This window comes from Tachysurus fulvidraco, chromosome 22 (genome assembly GCF_022655615.1).
Source record: "Tachysurus fulvidraco isolate hzauxx_2018 chromosome 22, HZAU_PFXX_2.0, whole genome shotgun sequence".
NCBI lineage: Eukaryota > Metazoa > Chordata > Actinopteri > Siluriformes > Bagridae > Tachysurus > Tachysurus fulvidraco.
This window is the reverse complement of record NC_062539.1, coordinates 10,936,558-10,955,505: the sequence shown is the minus strand read 5'-3', so window position 1 is coordinate 10,955,505 and position 18,948 is coordinate 10,936,558. Positions and strand designations below refer to the sequence as shown.

The window sequence follows — 18,948 nt, the reverse complement described above, 5'->3', positions numbered from 1 at the left end:
GCATTTGTAATGGTAGTCAGTGGTAAAAATATGGATTATAGATTAATTATTGTGCTGAATGCCAGAGAGAGGGAGAGTAAAGACGAGAAAGAATAGAAGGAAACCAGAAAAGGAGATTTGTGTGGAGAGAACAGTAGGGCATTCAAATCTAAACACTACCACATGACTCCAGACATTCTGCAAAGGATCTCACATCTTTTCTTGTCCCCATCAAGCACACACACACACACACACACACACACACACACACACACACACACACACACACACACACACCCCACACCACACACAGTCTCTTGGATGTGATTGGCTGGATGAATGTCTCTTTCCACCCAATGCAGATATCTGTGTGAAGGAGACAATGTCATTGGCTGATAGTCTGTACAACCTACAGCTCATCCAGGACTTTTGCAGGGAGAACCTGAATAATTGCTGTCATTTCTCACTGGAGGACATGCTTTATGCCTACAGCTCTATTAAGGTAAGGATAGATAATCATAAATGCAGATAATTAAGTTTAGATTAAATTTATTTTTGTCCTTGTCCTAGATGATCTGGTCACACTAGAATTTAAATTCATTTGCAGCTGAGCTCCAGGGTGGTCCCTTAAGGCATACAGATTATAAATTGTATCTGTATTATAATACAGATATACAGATTACAGCTGAGGTCATTGTGTTTAATAGTTGTCTTTATATCTTTATAGAGATTCAAGAAATATTGCTGAAACAGACTCAAAACAGTCAGTTTGGTGCACAAAGGTTACGTGGGAGGGAGAGATAACTGGCGCATTGTTTAAATCCAACTGGAATAACTGAATTGTGCATATGCTTGTGGGTTGGTGTGTGTGTGTGTGTGTGTGTGTGTGTGTATGTGTGTGTATGTGTGTGTGCGCAAAATGTGACAAGCAGCCAAGGAGAATGGAAAAGTGACTCATTAAGTATTTGCTCATGTAATGACTATTTTGGATACACAGATACTGTTGCAAATGACTTGTTTTCTTATGTTTGGAAAAATTATTTTAAAAAAGTAGACATTCTGCTTGCACTGGACTAAGTATTAAATTACATAACCTGTATACTCATTACGCTCTGTTTGTATACTTGTATATGTATCAGGTTAGGGATTTTAAGTCGGTCAGATTGAACATAAGTGTTCTGCAGTCAGAGAGAGCATTGCAGAGATAAATAGCCCTCTGTGGAAGGAGCATGAATGTCATGAATGTGTATGTGTGGAAAAAAGATTGAAAGATAGAGAAAGACCATTGTAATAATGTAAGAATGTTGTGGTCTGTGGTATAGTTTTGGAATTAACTGGCTTTCTTAAACAAATGAAAAGGGCTTTTTTCCCCTTGGGCAATGAAAATCTAATAAAAAGAGTAAACATTAATTCATTAATTTTTTACCGTTTATCCGAACTATTCTCGGGTCACGGGGAGCCTGTGCCTAATCTCAGGCGTCATTGGGCATCAAGGCAGGATACACCCTGGATGGAGTAAGAGTAAACATATTTAATTTTAATTTATTTAGTTTAGGACTATGCAAAAGTAATTTAAAATGTACAAAACACACACACTATATATATATATATATATATGTGTGTGTCAGAATGGGAACTCTAATTAAGTATGAAGTAAACTGCTCAACTAACAGTTTCAAAACAAATACTTATTTATTGCCATGATTTCATTTAGGTCTGTGTGACTTTTGGTAATTCTATTTTTGTTTTAGAAACATAAAATAATTAGTTATTTGATTATGGTTTCAAAATAGATGCAAGAGAAAAGAAAAACACAACAGAATCATTAGTCATAACCACTTGTCAGTTAGCATCTCCATTTTCTGACAATTAAAAACTCTTATATTTTGTTTCTTTTGCCTCGTCAAAACACAATCTAATAACTTTCAGTGTTTTCATTTTTATGAAAATATTCCAACTGTCAACTACTCAAATATTAGGATCATTATTTAAATGTGCACAATACATTTGGCTTGTGGTTTTGTTGTGGCCATTTAAGAATATTAACAGACAGAGAACATGCGATCCTGGGAAAACCGTATTGTTTCAGCTTTTATTGTCTGTCATTTAGTCATGTTAATATATGTATGTTTGTGTGTGTTTTAGAGTAACTACCTTGTGTTTATGGCAGAGCTGTTTTGGTGGTTTGAAGTGGTCAAACCCTCTTTTGTTCAGCCCTTCACACTTGAATCTAAAGGTAAGTTTGGAACACTTCTTCAGAATATTGTTATCCAGTCCTTTATGACACCAAACCAGGTTATATACTGTATATATTATAACTGTTATATACCTGAGCCATTAATTACAGTTTGGCTTCATCATCTAGCTTGGTACTGATGAGAGCTGGATTGGAACTAAATCTCTAAACTCATTATGATGTACTGTGCTGTTCCAGACTCACTTTTTTATGTGTACGCAGGTTGTAACCCAGCTGAGGCAATTCAAATGGCTCCTGTAACCAAACACAACGTAATCCACAGGTCCCTGAGCCCTGATCTGCCAAAGTTTGTATTTCATGGTTTTAAATATTTGACTTTTTTTTACTCTTTTTTTCAATCATATACATTATTCTTATAATCTGATCTTTATTTGATGTTATCTAGGTCACCAAGCTCTACGAATCCAGGTAATGATGTCTGATTTACAATAAATGCATTTTTGGACTACAGTATAATTCTTTTTTTGTGTGTATTTCAACCACAAATAATGTTTTTAAATACTGATTGGCACCAAAATTTACTTAATATTTGAGAACAACATTAAAGAAATTGAAAAGGAAGAGAATTGAATTCAAAGATTGCATTTTGTTAACAACATTCTGACTAGAAGCAAACACAATAAATTTTATTTGCATTATATAATTGAGCAGCCTATCTGGTCTTATGTGGTGCAAATATCACTTGTACCAATTAAACATAAGCCTTATCTCATTTTCTTTATATAGTTTAGCTTATTAAAGCAGATATCTCATTTATCGTCCCCGGGACAATGACAGAGCATCGGTCTGAAGCTATAGCTGTTATTATTACATGATGATGTTTCACTTTGTACAACAATCAATTCCTATTTTAGGTTAGAGTTGTAACAGAATGGGATTGAATTATTTTAATCTTCGATATGTGAGGCAGCATTTTCTGCTGTTATTAGCCCCATACCAATAACACTGCATTTTAATTATCTAATATAGCCGTTTAGAATTATGTGCAGTTGCACTGTAGCCAGGGCTGTGACCATTAATAATTACATTATTGTGTCTGAAACCTTTGATTTGTGTTTTTTGTAGCTATGATAAAACGGTCAAACTCTCTGTCTTATGTGGACGGATGTGTGTGGACATGGCCCAAAGAGAAAAGGTGGGTGCTGCAGATCTCACCACTCTTACACTCTGCTAATAATTTTGTTTTTTTTTTGGTCATGTGCTTAGTTAAATTATGATAGAGAAAGAATTTTGTTTTGTTTATGTTTTGAGTCAGTGGGAAGTACCTTGCCATTCAGATATTAATAATAATTACATATAATATTGCATATAACAATATTATATGTAATTATTATATATTATATATAATATTTGTGAGTACTAAGTAGTGGAAGCTAGGCTAAGAAAGAGTGGCAGAGTATTTAAGTACATCAGAGTAGTTCAGTATATGTATGAGTATGACAGTAGTGAGATGTGCTGTAGGGCAGACAGAAGAGCTCAAGGTTGAGGTGGGACTACATCAAGGATCAGCTTTGAGTCCCTTCTTGTTTGCTATGGTGATGTACAGGTGGACAAATTAAGCCAGACAGGAATCTCTGTTGACATTTTGATAGAAGGAATGTATATATTCATATATATATATTGGTTCTTATTAATTATTAATTCAGTCAACAGCCAAAAGGATATATAGAATAAATGATTGTGGTCCCTGATTATCTATTTTTGTAGTCATTATGAACGTCTACCCCAAAGGATGTGCTTTAATGTTGATACATATAAAGCTGTATTAAATGTCAAAGTGTGCATGTAATGTAGGAACTGTATAGGAACCATAGTGAGCAAAAAAACAATTTTCCAAAATTAAATAATCTAATAGATTTATAATCACTTAGTTATAAATAGATTCAATTATCTAATTTTTTTTTTCTAATTTATTTATTTGTCTATTCCATCTCTCTTCTCCCCTCTAGGTCTTCAGGTCATGGTATCTCATTTGAGATATCATTTGATGACCCGATGACTTGTATGTCAAGTCAAGGGTTGAGTCGGTCTGCAAGCTCGGAGGGCTTGGGGTTCAAAGTTCACAACTCGCTACGGGGCAAGCGCCGGAATCTCTCTTTCCAACCTGTTAATGGAAGCGCACACACACCATTACGAGAGGAAGAGGATGATGTAGCATCACTCCGTGGTCCTGTCAGACCTATTAGAACTGACTCTAGGTATTTTTTAAGATATCTGAACAGCTTAAGAAATATAATATGACTGACAGAAATAAATAATTTAGATTTTTGGTATTTTAATTCATTTTACATTTGTATTGCTCTAAAATTAAGAGATCAAGGGATTTTGAATGTTAAATAGTAATCAAAACATGACATGGCAAAGTATTGAGTTTGTTTTTACTTTCATTTGTAGGTTTTCAAATGGGGTGCATCCAGATGTCACAATTCCTCAGCCTCCGACTCCAACTATAGAGGAGGCTCTGAAGATCATCCATGACTCAGAGTGCTCTCACAGCAGCCTGTGTCCCCCTGTTGGTGAAAATGCCTTTTTCCTGCACCCCCCAGAAACCCAGGGCCATGCTGCTGCTGCATCGGATGTGCCAGACCCAGAAGCCAATCTGTCTAAAGCCCGGATTGATGATGGACAACTAAATTCTACATCCACAGACATGGATACAGGAATTCATGTTCGCACAGAAGACATCCAGGATGGTCAGGATGAAGACTCATCTTTAAAGGACTACTCTGATATGGACCAAGACTATGAAGCCCGTTCCTGCCCGTTACCTGATTTTGGTGGAAATTTCAGCCCTGTATCAAGTCTCCAGGGTCAGTGTTCACTGGCTGCAAGCTCCAGTTCTTTAATTGGCTCTTCCTTAGCTGTACGCATGACAAATTTTGCTGAACAAAAGTTCCGCAAGCTGAACCATGGGGAAGGGCGAAGTGGTGGACATACACCTGAAACTGATATAAGCACTACGGCTGCTATGGAAGTTGCAAGGTCAATTACACCGGATGCCCAAAGTCAGGCCAGCTCACCTCGTGACCCATCTAACCTGTTAGTGTCTGAGATGGTACAGTTGAAGATGAAGCTTGAGGAAAAGCGGCGAGCTATTGAAGCTCAAAAAAAGAAAGTGGAAGCAGCTTTCACACGGCACCGGCAGAGGATGGGTCGCACTGCATTTCTCAACATTGTTCGCCGCAAAGGAACCGTCTCACCACTAGGGGGTGACGGTGGCAGTTGCACAAGTCTATATGAGAAGCAAAACATTGAACCACAACATGTCGGAACAAACAATAGCTGCTCTCAATTAGAGAGGTGTAAGCCTGATGGGGCACCACTTAAATTGAGCTCAGAGGAAGGAGGAAGTGCAGAGGTGGTAGACTTGACAGAGTACACACGCTCGATTGAACGCCTGAATGCATCACTGAGCTTCCTGCAGACAGAAATGCAGCGCCTGGCACAGCAGCAGGAACACATCATGCGTCTACGTGACCAGCAAGCCTGGGTGATCTCCCCTCCACACACACAAATGCAGACTTCATTACCAAAACACCTGTGTGAGCTGCGTAGTAGTAGTGTTGTGGGTCGTGGATCTGTGGGGTCAATTTCCCCAAACCTATCTACCACAGGGTCACCTCGTACCACTCAGCGGTCACCTGCCCCCATGAAGAGAAAGTCTGCTTCCTTCCATGCCAGAACACCCCGTACTCCGCGCCCAAGTGAGCTGAAAGTCACTTCTTTTAGTCGGATGTTAAACACCCCACAGTCAGTCGATAGCTTACCTAGGCTGCGCCGGTTCTCTGCTCGCCAAACACAAACTAGTTCTTTTGCCTATCTTGGACATGATGAGGGACCTACAGTGGAGAGTCATACGAATAAAAAGGAAGTAATTGCATTGTCAGTGGGGTCTATTGACAAGCAAACTGACAGAGATGCAGAAAAGATTTCTGGTGATTATCTCTCCAGCCAAGTCACAGAGAACCAAGGAGAGAAAGAGAAAAAAAAAGATAAAGATATGAAAGAGAAATCATCAGAAGAAGGCAGACCCACCGAGACAACAGCAGCATTTCAGGTTCAGGCACAGGCAGTAAGGGAGCATTTGGAAGTAATGTGTACAGACAACACAGGGGAAAGGAACGATCTAACTGAGGTGCCTCTCTCTGAACTGAAGCCTCTGGATGATCACAAGCTGGAAAGTGGGGAAGTGACTGAGGGCAGGGTGGAGAAGATTTGTTGTGGGTTCTTCTACAGGGTAGGACCTTTGTTTTATTTCACTAATCACAAAAACATACCACTTAACCACACATTATTTGGCTGTGTAAAATAGTAAAAGTACAAGCACTATTGTCAGAATTGAGTAGAACGAAGTAAATAAGCATTCACTCTCTAATGTCCTTTACACATTCTTCAACCTTATTAAGCTGGTATTAAGTTAACCAGTGCTCTCTCTCTCTGCTATGATGAGACTTAAATCACGACTGACACGTTTTATGAACGTTATTCCTATGTAGCATAACTGCTGTGCTACAACCTTTTCTAGGATCTTAGAGATAACGGGGAAGTTTGATATTGGCCTATAGTTGAACAGGGGTCGAGGTCAGATGTTTTTAAAATCATGGGTTTGATAACTGCTAGTTTAAAAAAAAAAGGCACAAAGCCAGTGCTAAGGGAAGAAGTCATTTTTGATTGATTATATTTAGAAGAGTTTTGGTGGCTACTGATCATATCTGTTTAAATAAACATGTATTTAAGGGATCTAGTACATAAGTTGTTTACTTTAAAGAAGAAATTATTAATATTAAATTGCTCAGGAGCTTATTTTTTCATTTTCTAGTGTTCTGTTTAAGGCGTGTGTGTGATCATTATACCAGGGTGCTAGTTTTTTCTTTCAAATTATGGAGCTACAAATGATCAGTCGCCTGATCAACGGTGATCTAATCATGGATGATTATTCTGCAAGATTATTAATAAACCTCTTTGCATTAGCAGATGTAAACACATGTTTAATAGACGATTTAAATAAGGGGAGATAATGGTCTGAGCATGACCTTTATTATAAGTGGGACCTAAAACATTCTGATGAACTGAATATAGGATGGACACAACTGCTGTTCTCCAAGGTTATTCTTAATTATGTTGAAAGACTCAGCTAGTTTTGAAATGAAATCTTCAAATTCTCAGAGAAATTAAGAATTTGGCACTGAGGTTCTGTATATAACAATTACAAAATCGATTTGGCAGATTATTATTTGTGGCTAAATATGTTAATATAAAAATCTTCCAGTGTGTTTTTTGTTGAGGTTTTTGAATGATGCCCAGATTATCATCATAAATAACTGCTACACCTCCTGCCCTGCCTGTTGGGATTGGATGATGTATGTAATTATATCCAGATACTACAAACTTACAGTATAAACTATATCCATTTAATGCTACATACTTATTTGGTTTAATCCACATTTCTGGTAAACATAGTACCTTTAAACTCCTGATCAGTTATAGTTTCATTAATAATAAGTGCTTTTAATAAGAGATCTAATATTTAACACTCCTAACTTCAGATCAAATATGCTGACTATGCTTTCAATGTGATCTAGTTTTATGCAAATTAGGTTACCAAAACACATTTTTGGTTAGCTCCGGGAACAGTCCCAGTTTTAATATTGTGAAAATCAAGCATTGCGTTAATTCTGGCAGGCCACGTCGTCAAGCATGCATCAGCTGTTAATCAGCAGTCCACGATGCGCACCAATCAGGTTACGACATCCATATTACCCGACCATTTAAATTCCCATTCATAGAGCCGCTTTAGCGCTTCGCTGCTGCCGCGATCTAACCTCCCTCCTCTAACCCCAGCTCCACCATGCCAGAACCCGTGTTCGTTGTACCAGTCTACGTCATAAATCTCCACATATCTTTCTCTCTCTCTGTCCCTCTCTCTCTCTCTAACGATTTAATTATTTATTTATCCATTCATTCATTTATTACTTTCCAAAAACGCGTAAGTGAGCATATCTAATACTAAGCATGATTAGTGGTTCTGTTATACGGGGGTACTGTTATGCTTATGAGGAAGAATTATTAAACATACTGCAGCTTACACAATAGACAAGCTGAATGTTTGCCTTACTTAGATATTCCATACCCTTTTCTATATCTGAAATTCCTCAGCTTGCTGTCCTTTGACTGAAAACAAATCTCCAAAAGATTATCTGGACAACAGGAAAGTGAACAATTTAACAACTAAAATCAGCAGCACAACCGTTTTAATGAAAAGTGAAAATTAAATGGTATATTTCATAAATTATAAATCATAAAGTCAGTTAACTTTTATTATCTTTTACATTATATTCATACAATTAAAATCCCACACAATGACATCCTTAATACAGGTGGAATTACTGAGATTAATGCATTAGTGGTTCATCTTTTAGCTGTTTGAGAAAAGCATGACTACAAATATTCTTGTAAAAGATCAGCTCCAGAGAATCAAACTGTGTAACAATCATATGTATAATGAGTCTTCAAACTCTTCCAGTATTATTTTTGGGATAAATAGTATGCTTTTTAAGTTCATTGGTACCTATGGATTTCTTTGATTGTGTATCAGAAATCAGAATCAGAAAGGTCTTTATTGCCAAGTATGTTTTCGTATACGAGGAATTTGTTCTAGTACAGGAGCTCCACAGTGTAAACAGAATGGTAATGATAAGAAATGGTGGGAAAAAATGTGCAAATTGAAACATAAATGTGCAAATTGAAGTATAGATGTGCAAATTCAAATATAGATGTGCAAATTGAAATATAAATGAGTATTTGTAAACAATGTAAGAATAAGGTTTGTTCTGTGTATGTTAGGTGTTCATCAGATATGTTAAGTGTTCATCAGATGGATTGCCTGAGGGAAGAAACTGTTCCAATATCTGGTTGTTTTGGTGCTCAGGGCTCTGTAGTGTCGACCAAATGGCAACAGTGCAAAGAGGGAGTGTGCTGGATGTGAGGGGTCCAGAGTGATTTTCTTTGCCCTTTTGCTCACTCTGGAGAAGTATAGATCTTGGAGAGTGGGGAGTGTTGTGCCAATGAATCGCTCAGCAGTCCGGACTACCTTCTGTAGTCTTCTGAGGTCGTATTGGGTGGCTGAACTGAACCAGACAGTTACTGTGGTGCAGAGGATGGATTCAATGATGGCAGTGTAGAACTGTTTCAGCAGATCCTGTGGCAGGTTGAAATTCCTGGCGAAGGAAGTACAACCTCTGCTGAGCCTTTTTCACAATGGAGTCAATTTGAATGTCCCACTTCAGGTCCTGGGAGATTGTGGTTCCCAGGAATCTGAATGACTCCACTGATGTAACAATGCTGTCCATGATGGTGAGTGGGGGGAGAGCAGGGGGGTTTCTCCTGAAGTCCACGATCATCTCCACTGTCTTAAGCGTGTTCAGCTCTAGGTTGTTAAGACTGCACCAGACAGCCAGCTGTTCAACCTCCAGCCTGTAAGCAGACTCGTCACCGTCCTGGATGAGGCCGATCAGTGTGGTGTCATCTGCAAACTTCAGGAGCATGACAGAGGGGTCATTAGAGATGCAGTCGTTTGTATACAGAGAGAAGAGCAGTGGGGAGAGGACACAACCATAGTTTCCCGTCGCACTAGCTGCTGCCTGTCTGTCAGAAAGCTGGTGATCCACTGACAGACAGAGGGGGGCACAGAGAGGTGGGTTAATTTTGGCTGGAGGAGTGATGGGATGATGGTGTTAAAGGCAGAGCTGAAGTCCACAAACAGAATCCTCAGTATCCTCACACAAGTCCCTGGTCTGTCCAGATGCTGCAGAACATAATGCAGTCCCATATTGACTGCATCATTCACAGACCTGTTTGCTCTGTAGGCAAACTGCAGAGGGTCCAGTAAGGGTTCAGTGATGTCCTTCAGATAGGCCAAAACCAGTCTTTCAAATGATTTCATGACCACAGAAGTTAGAGCCACAGGTCTGTAGTCATTAAGTCTGGTAATTTTGGATTTCTTTGGGACGGGAATGATGGTGGAGCTTTTAAAGCATGTGGTGACTTCACACAGCTCCAGTGATGTGTTGAATATCCGTGTAAAGATGGGGGCCAGTTGACCAGTTTTCAGACAGGCTGGTGAAAAGCTGTCTGGGCCTGGTGCCTTTCTTTTGTTCTTCTTAAAGACCTGACACACATCTTCACTGAACTGAATTTTAGGTGTGTTGGAGTCGGGGGTACAGGAGAATTGGGAAGAGGTACAGGAGAATTCTACTTCAAACCTACAGTAGAACTCGTTCAGGTCGTCTGCCAGTTGTTGATTCACCACAGTGCTGGGGGATGATGTCGTGTAGTCGGTGATGGCTTTCAGACCTTTCCACACTGAAGCTGAGTCATTAGAGGAAAACTGAGTCTGTAGCTTTTCAGAATAATTCCTCTTTGCCACTCTGATCTCCTTTTTCAGTGTGTTTTTGGCCTGTTTGTACAAGACTCTATCCCCATTCCTGTGAGCATCCACTTTGGCCTAATGGAGCTGGCTGTGTTTTTGCAGTGAATCATGGTTTATCATTGTTGTAAGTTAAGTGAGTCCTGGTAGGAATACACAAATCCTCACAGAAACTAATATATGATGTTACAGTCTCTGTGAGCTCCTCCAGGTCAGTGGCAGCATCTTCAAAAACAGAACAGTCAGTGAGAGAGAATCAGGCTTGTAAATTCTGCTCTGCTTCTATAGTCTGTCTTTTTACAGTCCTTAATACAGGTTTAGCTGAATTCAGTTTCTGCCTGTAGGTCAGTATCAGATGAACTAAGCAGTGATCAGAGAGTCCTAGAGCTGGCCGTGGGACAGAGTGATATGCATCCTTTATTGTAGAGTAGCAGTGATCCAGTGTGTTACTGTCTCTGGTGGGACATGTAACATGCTGTCAGTATTTTGGTAGTTCACGTGAAAGAATCGCTTCATTAAAGTCCCCAAGAATTATTACTACAGAGTACGGGTGGTGTTGCTCACTCTCTGTAATCATGTCAGCGAGTGTCTGTAGGGCCGAGCTCACGTGCGCTGGCGGTGGAATGTAAACACACCAGAATGAACGAGCAAATTTCCCACGGCGAATCGAACGGTTTGCAGTTAATGAAGAATGTTTCAAGGTGTGGACAGCTTGAAACTTTGTGTTGTTGTGTGTTGACCCAGAACAATGTGAATGTGGTTGGTTGTATCTGTTATCATTTAGGATGATCAAAAAGATGAGGAAGACATTGCACAGAAGAAAGCAGCTCTCCTGGAGAAGAGGTTAAGGAGAGAGAAAGAGATGCAGATAAAGAAACAGCTTCAGGAGCAAGAGATGGAGCAGAAGAAAGAAATGTCAAGGTTAGCAGTCTCCTTATAGCATAATACAAACATCCAGCAAGCTGAAAACATTTTTTCTAATTTAGTTATGACTATGCAAATGTAAAGTGTGTATATTCTGATTTTCATACTTGTTCAAAATGACTAATAGCTTAAGGGTCCAGAGCCGTTTAAGTATATGTCATGTATTTCCCTCTGCTGAAAAGGCTGAAAGCAGAAGAGGATCGCCAGAAGAAGGAGGAGGAGAAGGCAAGACGAGATTACATCAAAAATGAGTATTTGAGGAGAAGGCAGCTCAAACTAATGGACGACATGGACCGTGTCATTAAACCCCGTCCCCCAAGTATCAAACATAAGAAGCCCCGCCCCAAGTCCATGCACAGAGACATTATGGAATCTCCCAAACTACCTGCTCAGACACACACAGGTACAACTGCTATTCAGTTAAACCTACAGTGCAGACTGCATTTCCTGGATAAGGACAAACAATCAGTTAGTGTTTTTATTTATGTATATGATTTGCATATTTCTTTAGGGCCACGACCTCGTGGATACTCTGTCTCCAGTATATCGCTTGCCTCACTTAACTTGGCAGAAAATGAGAGTGTCCATACAGACAAGAGGAAGTCAAGGTGAGTATGTGTTCAATGCAAACACACTGTAAATAGGAAGCAGGAGCAGATGGAGTTGAATCAAGTTGCTGAGATATTTATTAGAAATCAGTCAAACAATCCATAATGAGAAGCAAGGGCAAAAAAGAAACAGAAGACAGGCAAAGTTTAAGGCATTTGTTTGCCCCGGCAAACAAATTCGAAAGCACAAAACACAAAGAGCAAAAACCGAGAAAACAGAACACTGAGCCAAAGCTGGAAGCAAACACGCTTGGTAATGCGGAAAAACTGACAATATTTTGCAAAGTAAAGCATGGTTTAAATGTCACAATGTGCAGTAATAGACACATTGACACAGAAGTGCTAGTACTCCGGAAAGGGCTCCCTCTGGCAGCATGGTGGGGGGAAGTTCGGGTGGAACCGTTAGACACACCAGTCATCTACTCTGTGAGATTACTTTCTTAACTGATTATTTGCAAGAGCATGAAAAGATTTTCTTTCATTTCATATGGAAATAAATTTGGTGATTTTTGTTAGAGGTGCTTCCTTGGAGTGCCCACAAGCTTTCGGCCTGCTCCTGTGTGAAGGCTTCAAAACGCAGCTGCTGCTCATTGAAAGGGGTCAAGGATCACTTGATGTTGGGTTTTGTGGAGGATTATATGTTTATAATCTAAAAATGTAACATTTTACTAAAGTGATGCAAAAAAAGTAAAGACTCCTCACCCCAACGTGCAAAAGAACAAACCGTGATGCTTTTGGTTGGTTTAACACCCACAAATATGACAAACTCAAATATAGGGTCTATTAGGCTTAGAAAAACTAGCTGATTCAGTACATGTTTTATTTATCTCGTGCCATGGTTGCTTCTGTTATTCCATTTCTGGGTTTAAAAAAAAAGAATATAAAATTCATATTTTATGCCATATACTGGTATTCACTTAAATATGGCATACCCCAGGCCTCTTTCCCCTCTATAGCTTCTTATCTTATGTTCATCCCTGCTGTTTCTATTCCTCCCCATGCTGTCCCAGGCACAACGAATTTTCTCTGGGCAATCTGTGTTTCTTTTTGAATTCATCAAAAGGGGCAAAGGACAGGTCAGTTCCTTTAGATCAGATCTCCTGAACATTTTAAACACATAAAGGATTTTACTGATAGATTACATTCAAATTATTATCAGAGTTACTTATTCATTGTAGATTTTATTTTTTTTCTGTACTGATTGTGTCATATTTTAACCATATTGCCCATATTAAGGAATTCCAATAGACAATACTTGTATACAGGACTACTATTAGCCTTCTGAGACCCTGCCTATTTACTTGTGTTCTTGTAATGCACATAATGTTTTTGCATCTCACTATATACCAATCTGAGTTACCCAGTTAAGTCCTGCTGTACACTACTGCTGTCCTGCTGGACACCCTGTGCTCCCTGGACTGTAACACTATCCCAGTTGTCAGGTTAAAACGGTTTAAAAAAAATCCATGTCTGTAAATCTGCCTTTTATGCAAAGTTTATGGAACCAGAAAATCTTATATTTTCCTGTCAGTTTTCCTGTCAATTTAGATGTCTGTAATTGTGTAGTGTGGTTTGAGAACATTTTCAGTAATTGTGAGTTAAACTAATAGCCCATTCATAAATGTCCTTTAGAGCATGAACTTAATGCTCATCTTATTTAATTCTATTTTACGCACTGATGAGATTATTCTCCCTATCATACTTGTATTTTAAAAAAAATCTGAATTAAAATCTGAATTGCCAAATGTGTGCAGACAAACAAGGAATTTGTTTAAATTTTTAAGATGCTCTTGGTACATGCATACATACATATATACACATCTGATAGTACAAGTACCAAGGAGCAACCAACTGAGGCTGCCATCTGCGGCACTATCTTGGATTCATATACGGATCACTGTAACCAATATGAATCTATTGGATTCATATACGGATTACTGTAACGATCAATAAACAATATGAATCTGTGGGATTCGTATACGGATCACTGTAACCAATATGAATCTATTGGATTCATATACGGATCACTGTAACCAATATGAATCTATTGTATTCATATACGGATTACTGTAACGATCACTGTAACCAATATGAATCTATTGGATTCATATACGGATCACTGTAACCAATATGAATCTATTGTATTCATATACGGATTACTGTAACGATCAATAACCAATATGAATCTATTGGATTTATATCCGGATCACTGTAACCAATGTGAATCTATTGTATTCATATACGGATCACTGTAACCATTTACACTTTTACTACTTATTTTCCAAATAAATAATGCTTTACTTAGTATTGTATGTGTTTATCCACAGACCAGAGGTCACAGACTGTCAGCTGTCACCCTGTCCAACACTAAATCGGAATGGAGAGAACTGGGAAAACGAATCAACATCATCGGCAGCATCTAACACAGAATACACAGGTACAGAATGGAACACAACTAATTTTTAAAGAAGGCTTATCTGAAATAAAAGACTATGTAGTTTTATTAGTTTTAAATGCAAATGTAATATTTGTGCATGTAGCATTTGATATGACTATTTTTCTTTGGTCAATTCCTTGTCATAATGACTACCCATTATGACTAGTCATAATGACTTTCAATGCAGAACACTACCCTTTTTGTCCATTAACATTATCTTAACTTACTATAAATACATGATCTAAAACCCTTAAACTGTGTTTATTTTTATTACTTAAGCAACTTAGGAAACTGTGCTATCCACGTGTATTTTTTTCTAAAAGGCTTTTATTATTATATGGATAATACAATTAACAGTATGAATGATATAAAACATTACACATGATCACAACCTATATATAGTCAATTTATCTACTGCTTAGTGAGAAATCTGTAATAAATTCTATTCATCACTGCTGTGGCAATTCAGACGATGGAAGTCCCAATATATGGGTTTAGGACATGATGACAAGGCATGATGAGTTGTTATACTTTTATATCTTCTTCAATAGGGCCAAAGCTTTACAAAGAGCCCAGTGCGAAGTCTAACAAGTACATCATCCAGAATGCATTGGCTCACTGCTGCTTGGCAGGCAAGGTCAATGAGGGGCAGAAGAACAAGATCCTAGAGGTAACGAATGAACAAATAGAAATGCATATATATATCTTAAAAATATATACATATTGGTAGTTACATATGCAAATATACATGTGCATATATACCTCTTAAAAATTTAATATACCATGGCACCATGGACAGGCATGTTGGTTACACTAAATTGCTTTCAGGTGTATTACTAGGAGTATGAGACTGTGCGGGTGTGGATGGTCTAAATTTTCCCCTTTTTTTTTACTCTGGAACTGAGTCTACAAATCTATTAGTCCCCATTTCTCTTAGAGGGTGTGTCATGTACTAGAATTACTGTTTTAGAATTATTTATTACTTATCTGTCTTTAATCTCACAGGAAATGGAGAAGACGGAGTCTAACAATTTCCTTATCCTGTTCCGTGATTCGGGTTGCCAGTTCCGATCACTCTACACATACTGCCCAGAGACCGAGGAGATCAGCAAGTTGACTGGCATCGGCCCCAAGGCCATCATGCCCAAAATGATAGAGAGCCTGTTCAAGTACAGCTCGGACAAGAAGCAGTTTTGCCATATCCCAGCCAAGACCATGTCAGCCAGCGTTGATGCCATTACCATCTTTAACCACCTCTGGCAGACTAAGAAGCAGAGCACACCCAAAAAACTGCTTAAGTAAAGCAGGTGGAACACAATTCAACATGCACTACACGTCATTGGATATTGAGCTAGGATTTCAGAGATTTTCTGTTATCGCTGTTTAGCTTATTTTTTCTGAGAGTGAAAAGAATGACATAATTTCACTACAATGCTACACACAACTTGAATGTAGATATTGAAGGTGTGCAGGACTTTGGAGTTTGTCATGTAATTAACATGACTTTAATGTTGAACTGAGAGTAAACACAATATAGCTTGTCTGCATGTGGTGTGCGTGTGACTGCCAAAGCCACAGGTTAAACGCTATTGCATTTTACTAGTTTTTACATTTATTCTTGCAAACACTAAACTTGTTTGAGTGTGTGTACTGGTGTATTATCATAAACAGACACGGAGGGATGTTACAATTACCGTTTAAAGATTGTGACATTTATGAAGTGTCATTATGTTTACTGGAAACTAGGCACCAGAATCTCTGAATTCTCTGTCTAAATTTATTTATATTTTGATAATTATCATCAAGTTGGTGCAAAATAGCTTCTACCAGGTAAATGTGTTTGTATATAATGGCCTTTATTTTCATCTGACTGAGTATATTATTTGGCTTGTACACTTCATTGTGAGGCCTTTTGTGATTTTATAGAAATAAGCACGAATTTTAAGCTGCTAAACCATAACATATCATTCACGTAATGACTGATGTAACAATCTCTTAAATGTAACATTCTCAGTTCAATATGTTCAGGTAAAAACATACTGGTAACATTTTTAAGACAGCTGACAGCTTTAGTACTTTATGTTGACAAGTTACTAGTAAAACCTAAATAATTACAGAATATGTATGATCATGCCTCCATGCCAATGCTGCCGATATACATATAAATTTAAGTCTAAATAACTTTACTTAAGTATAAAATTAAGTATAAGTTTTCCCAAAAGTTGTTGCATTTTTACAAGCTTTGTATCAAGCATTACTTTTTTTTTCTATCTTTAGGTTCAAAAGAACCGAACAATGTATTTATTTTTCTCTATCAGAAGAAATCATTCATCAAATTTATCAGAGCTGTACATATTATAGTTTTGCATATTAAGCCTATTTTTAAAGCCATTGGATATTGGATTCAGATATTTTTCATATTAACTAGGAAATGCTTTATCTTTGGAAGGTATTGTGGGTTATTGTTGCCAAGGAGCAAAGCTGAAGTGTATCTATGGGTGTTTCTTAATACAAGATTGCATAGACATGTATTTGTGTGAAGAATCTTTTTCCGGTTTCAAACAAACTTGCACTGAAACAGAGATCAAAACAACATCACTATGTGTAGAATGTGCTTGGTAGTTAATATTAACATCTAGTCTACCAAAATGAAACTTGCATTATTACATTGCATTGAAATTCTCAAAGACCCAAATTAATGCATCTTCATCAATATTTAAGGGGACTTTGGGGGAGGAATCTTTCTTACAAGTTGTTAAGTATTTTACCATTCTCATACTTCAATTCTTATTGAGAAATTTGTTTGCATTTAAGTTGACCCTTGGCAGTGGATGGGGTCAAATAAGGATTTAAATTAAGAAAAACACTTGCATTCTACCATTCTAAATGCTATTTTAAATATACTGTCAGCTCTGGTCTGTACCTTTTGTGAAATATTATTTTGATATACAATTTAGTATAGTTTCAATCATAGTCTATGTAACAGCTGAATATTCAGTTTTCCTGTTCCTTCATTCCGCACTGTTTGTGCTTGTACTTTTTGTCTGTGTGTTCTATGTGTTCTTTTATAGAACAACTGTAATCCTGTTTCGCTGTACAATACAGATTTTCATCCAAATAATATTTTGGTGGTGCTATTATTGTATTATTTTTGTGTTTATATCCACAAGAATATATTTCTATGTGTGTACCTGCCAAGACATGGACTTCACCAGACTTCTGAAGGTGTGCTGTGTTATCTGGCACCAAGACATTAGCAACAGATGTTTTAAGTCATGTAAGTTGTGATGTCCATCGATTAGACTTGTTTTTCCCACAGACAATCGGAATTTGGATGCCAAGTCAACACCTTGGACTCTTTTCTCAAATCATTACTGAACAATTTTTGCAGTGTGACAGGGTGCATTATCCTGAAAAGTGGCCATTTCCATTAGCCCTAATGGAAATGGCCACTTTTCAGGAATACTGTTGCCATGAAGAGGTGGACTTGGTCTGCAACAATCTTTAGGTAGGTGGTCTATAAGTATCATCCATAGGAATGCCAGGACCCAGGATTTCCGAGCAGATCATTGCCCAGGGCATTCTAGACATTCTAACCAATCTGCAGCTATGCAGGCCCAAACTAAACAAGCTCTTATGCATCGTGGGTTTTGACACCTTTTTATCAGAGCCAGCAACCTTTGCGACACCAGCTTGTATGTGGGACCCAAACAGGTTCCCCACATGCATCAGTGAGCCTACAGAGTCGATGACGCTGTCTCTGGTTCACCAGCTGTAGTTCCTTGGACCACCCACAAAATCTGCCATTTTGGAGATGCTCTGACCCAGTCATCTAGCCATCATTATGTGGCCGGTCAAAGTCATTCAGATCCATATGCTTGCCCATCTTTCCTGCTGTAAACCAATCAGCCATAAACTTAAAGCCACTGAAAAGTGAAGTGAATAACTCTGATTATCTTGTTACAAGGGCACCTGTCATGGGATATATTTAGCAGTTAATAAACAGTCAGTTCATTAAGTTGATGTGTTGGAAGAGGGGAAAATGGAACCAAGATTAACCTCTAACAAAATGTTTTTTTAAAAAAAAGGATAAAGAGAGTATTATACCTTTATAAAAAAAATTATGTAAAAATATGTTGAAAGATTTTTAGGAAAAACAGGAGATACAAAAACATTGTGTGCTTAGCAGCTTGGATACCAACAGACCTACAACAGCAGATGAGCACTGGGTTCCTCTACTGCACTACCATGCTAACAGGCTAACCCAAACTGGACAGTAGGAGAAAATGCCAAAATGTGATTATTAAGATAATGAAAT

At 38.1% G+C, this 18,948-nt stretch overlaps 1 protein-coding gene across 2 annotated transcripts in view; it reads left to right on the top strand.

Annotated features, from left to right (window-relative positions):
- camsap2b (calmodulin regulated spectrin-associated protein family, member 2b) overlaps positions 1-17,751 on the top strand; it is a 37,507-nt gene extending 19,756 nt beyond the window's left edge. The window contains exons 6-19 of one of the 2 annotated variants that reach the window (XM_027176798.2): positions 342-481; positions 2,125-2,215; positions 2,438-2,522; positions 2,622-2,644; positions 3,302-3,371; positions 4,186-4,434; positions 4,631-6,473; positions 11,446-11,582; positions 11,768-11,988; positions 12,097-12,193; positions 13,204-13,269; positions 14,521-14,630; positions 15,182-15,300; positions 15,636-17,751. In XM_027176798.2, the coding sequence (XP_027032599.2) occupies positions 342-481; positions 2,125-2,215; positions 2,438-2,522; positions 2,622-2,644; positions 3,302-3,371; positions 4,186-4,434; positions 4,631-6,473; positions 11,446-11,582; positions 11,768-11,988; positions 12,097-12,193; positions 13,204-13,269; positions 14,521-14,630; positions 15,182-15,300; positions 15,636-15,932 (3,548 nt within the window). In that variant the 3' untranslated portion in view covers positions 15,933-17,751. The remainder of the gene's footprint in view (positions 1-341; positions 482-2,124; positions 2,216-2,437; positions 2,523-2,621; positions 2,645-3,301; positions 3,372-4,185; positions 4,435-4,630; positions 6,474-11,445; positions 11,583-11,767; positions 11,989-12,096; positions 12,194-13,203; positions 13,270-14,520; positions 14,631-15,181; positions 15,301-15,635) is intronic. The other variant, XM_047806425.1, reaches the window with a different exon arrangement.
- Positions 17,752-18,948: the final 1,197 nt, after the last annotated feature.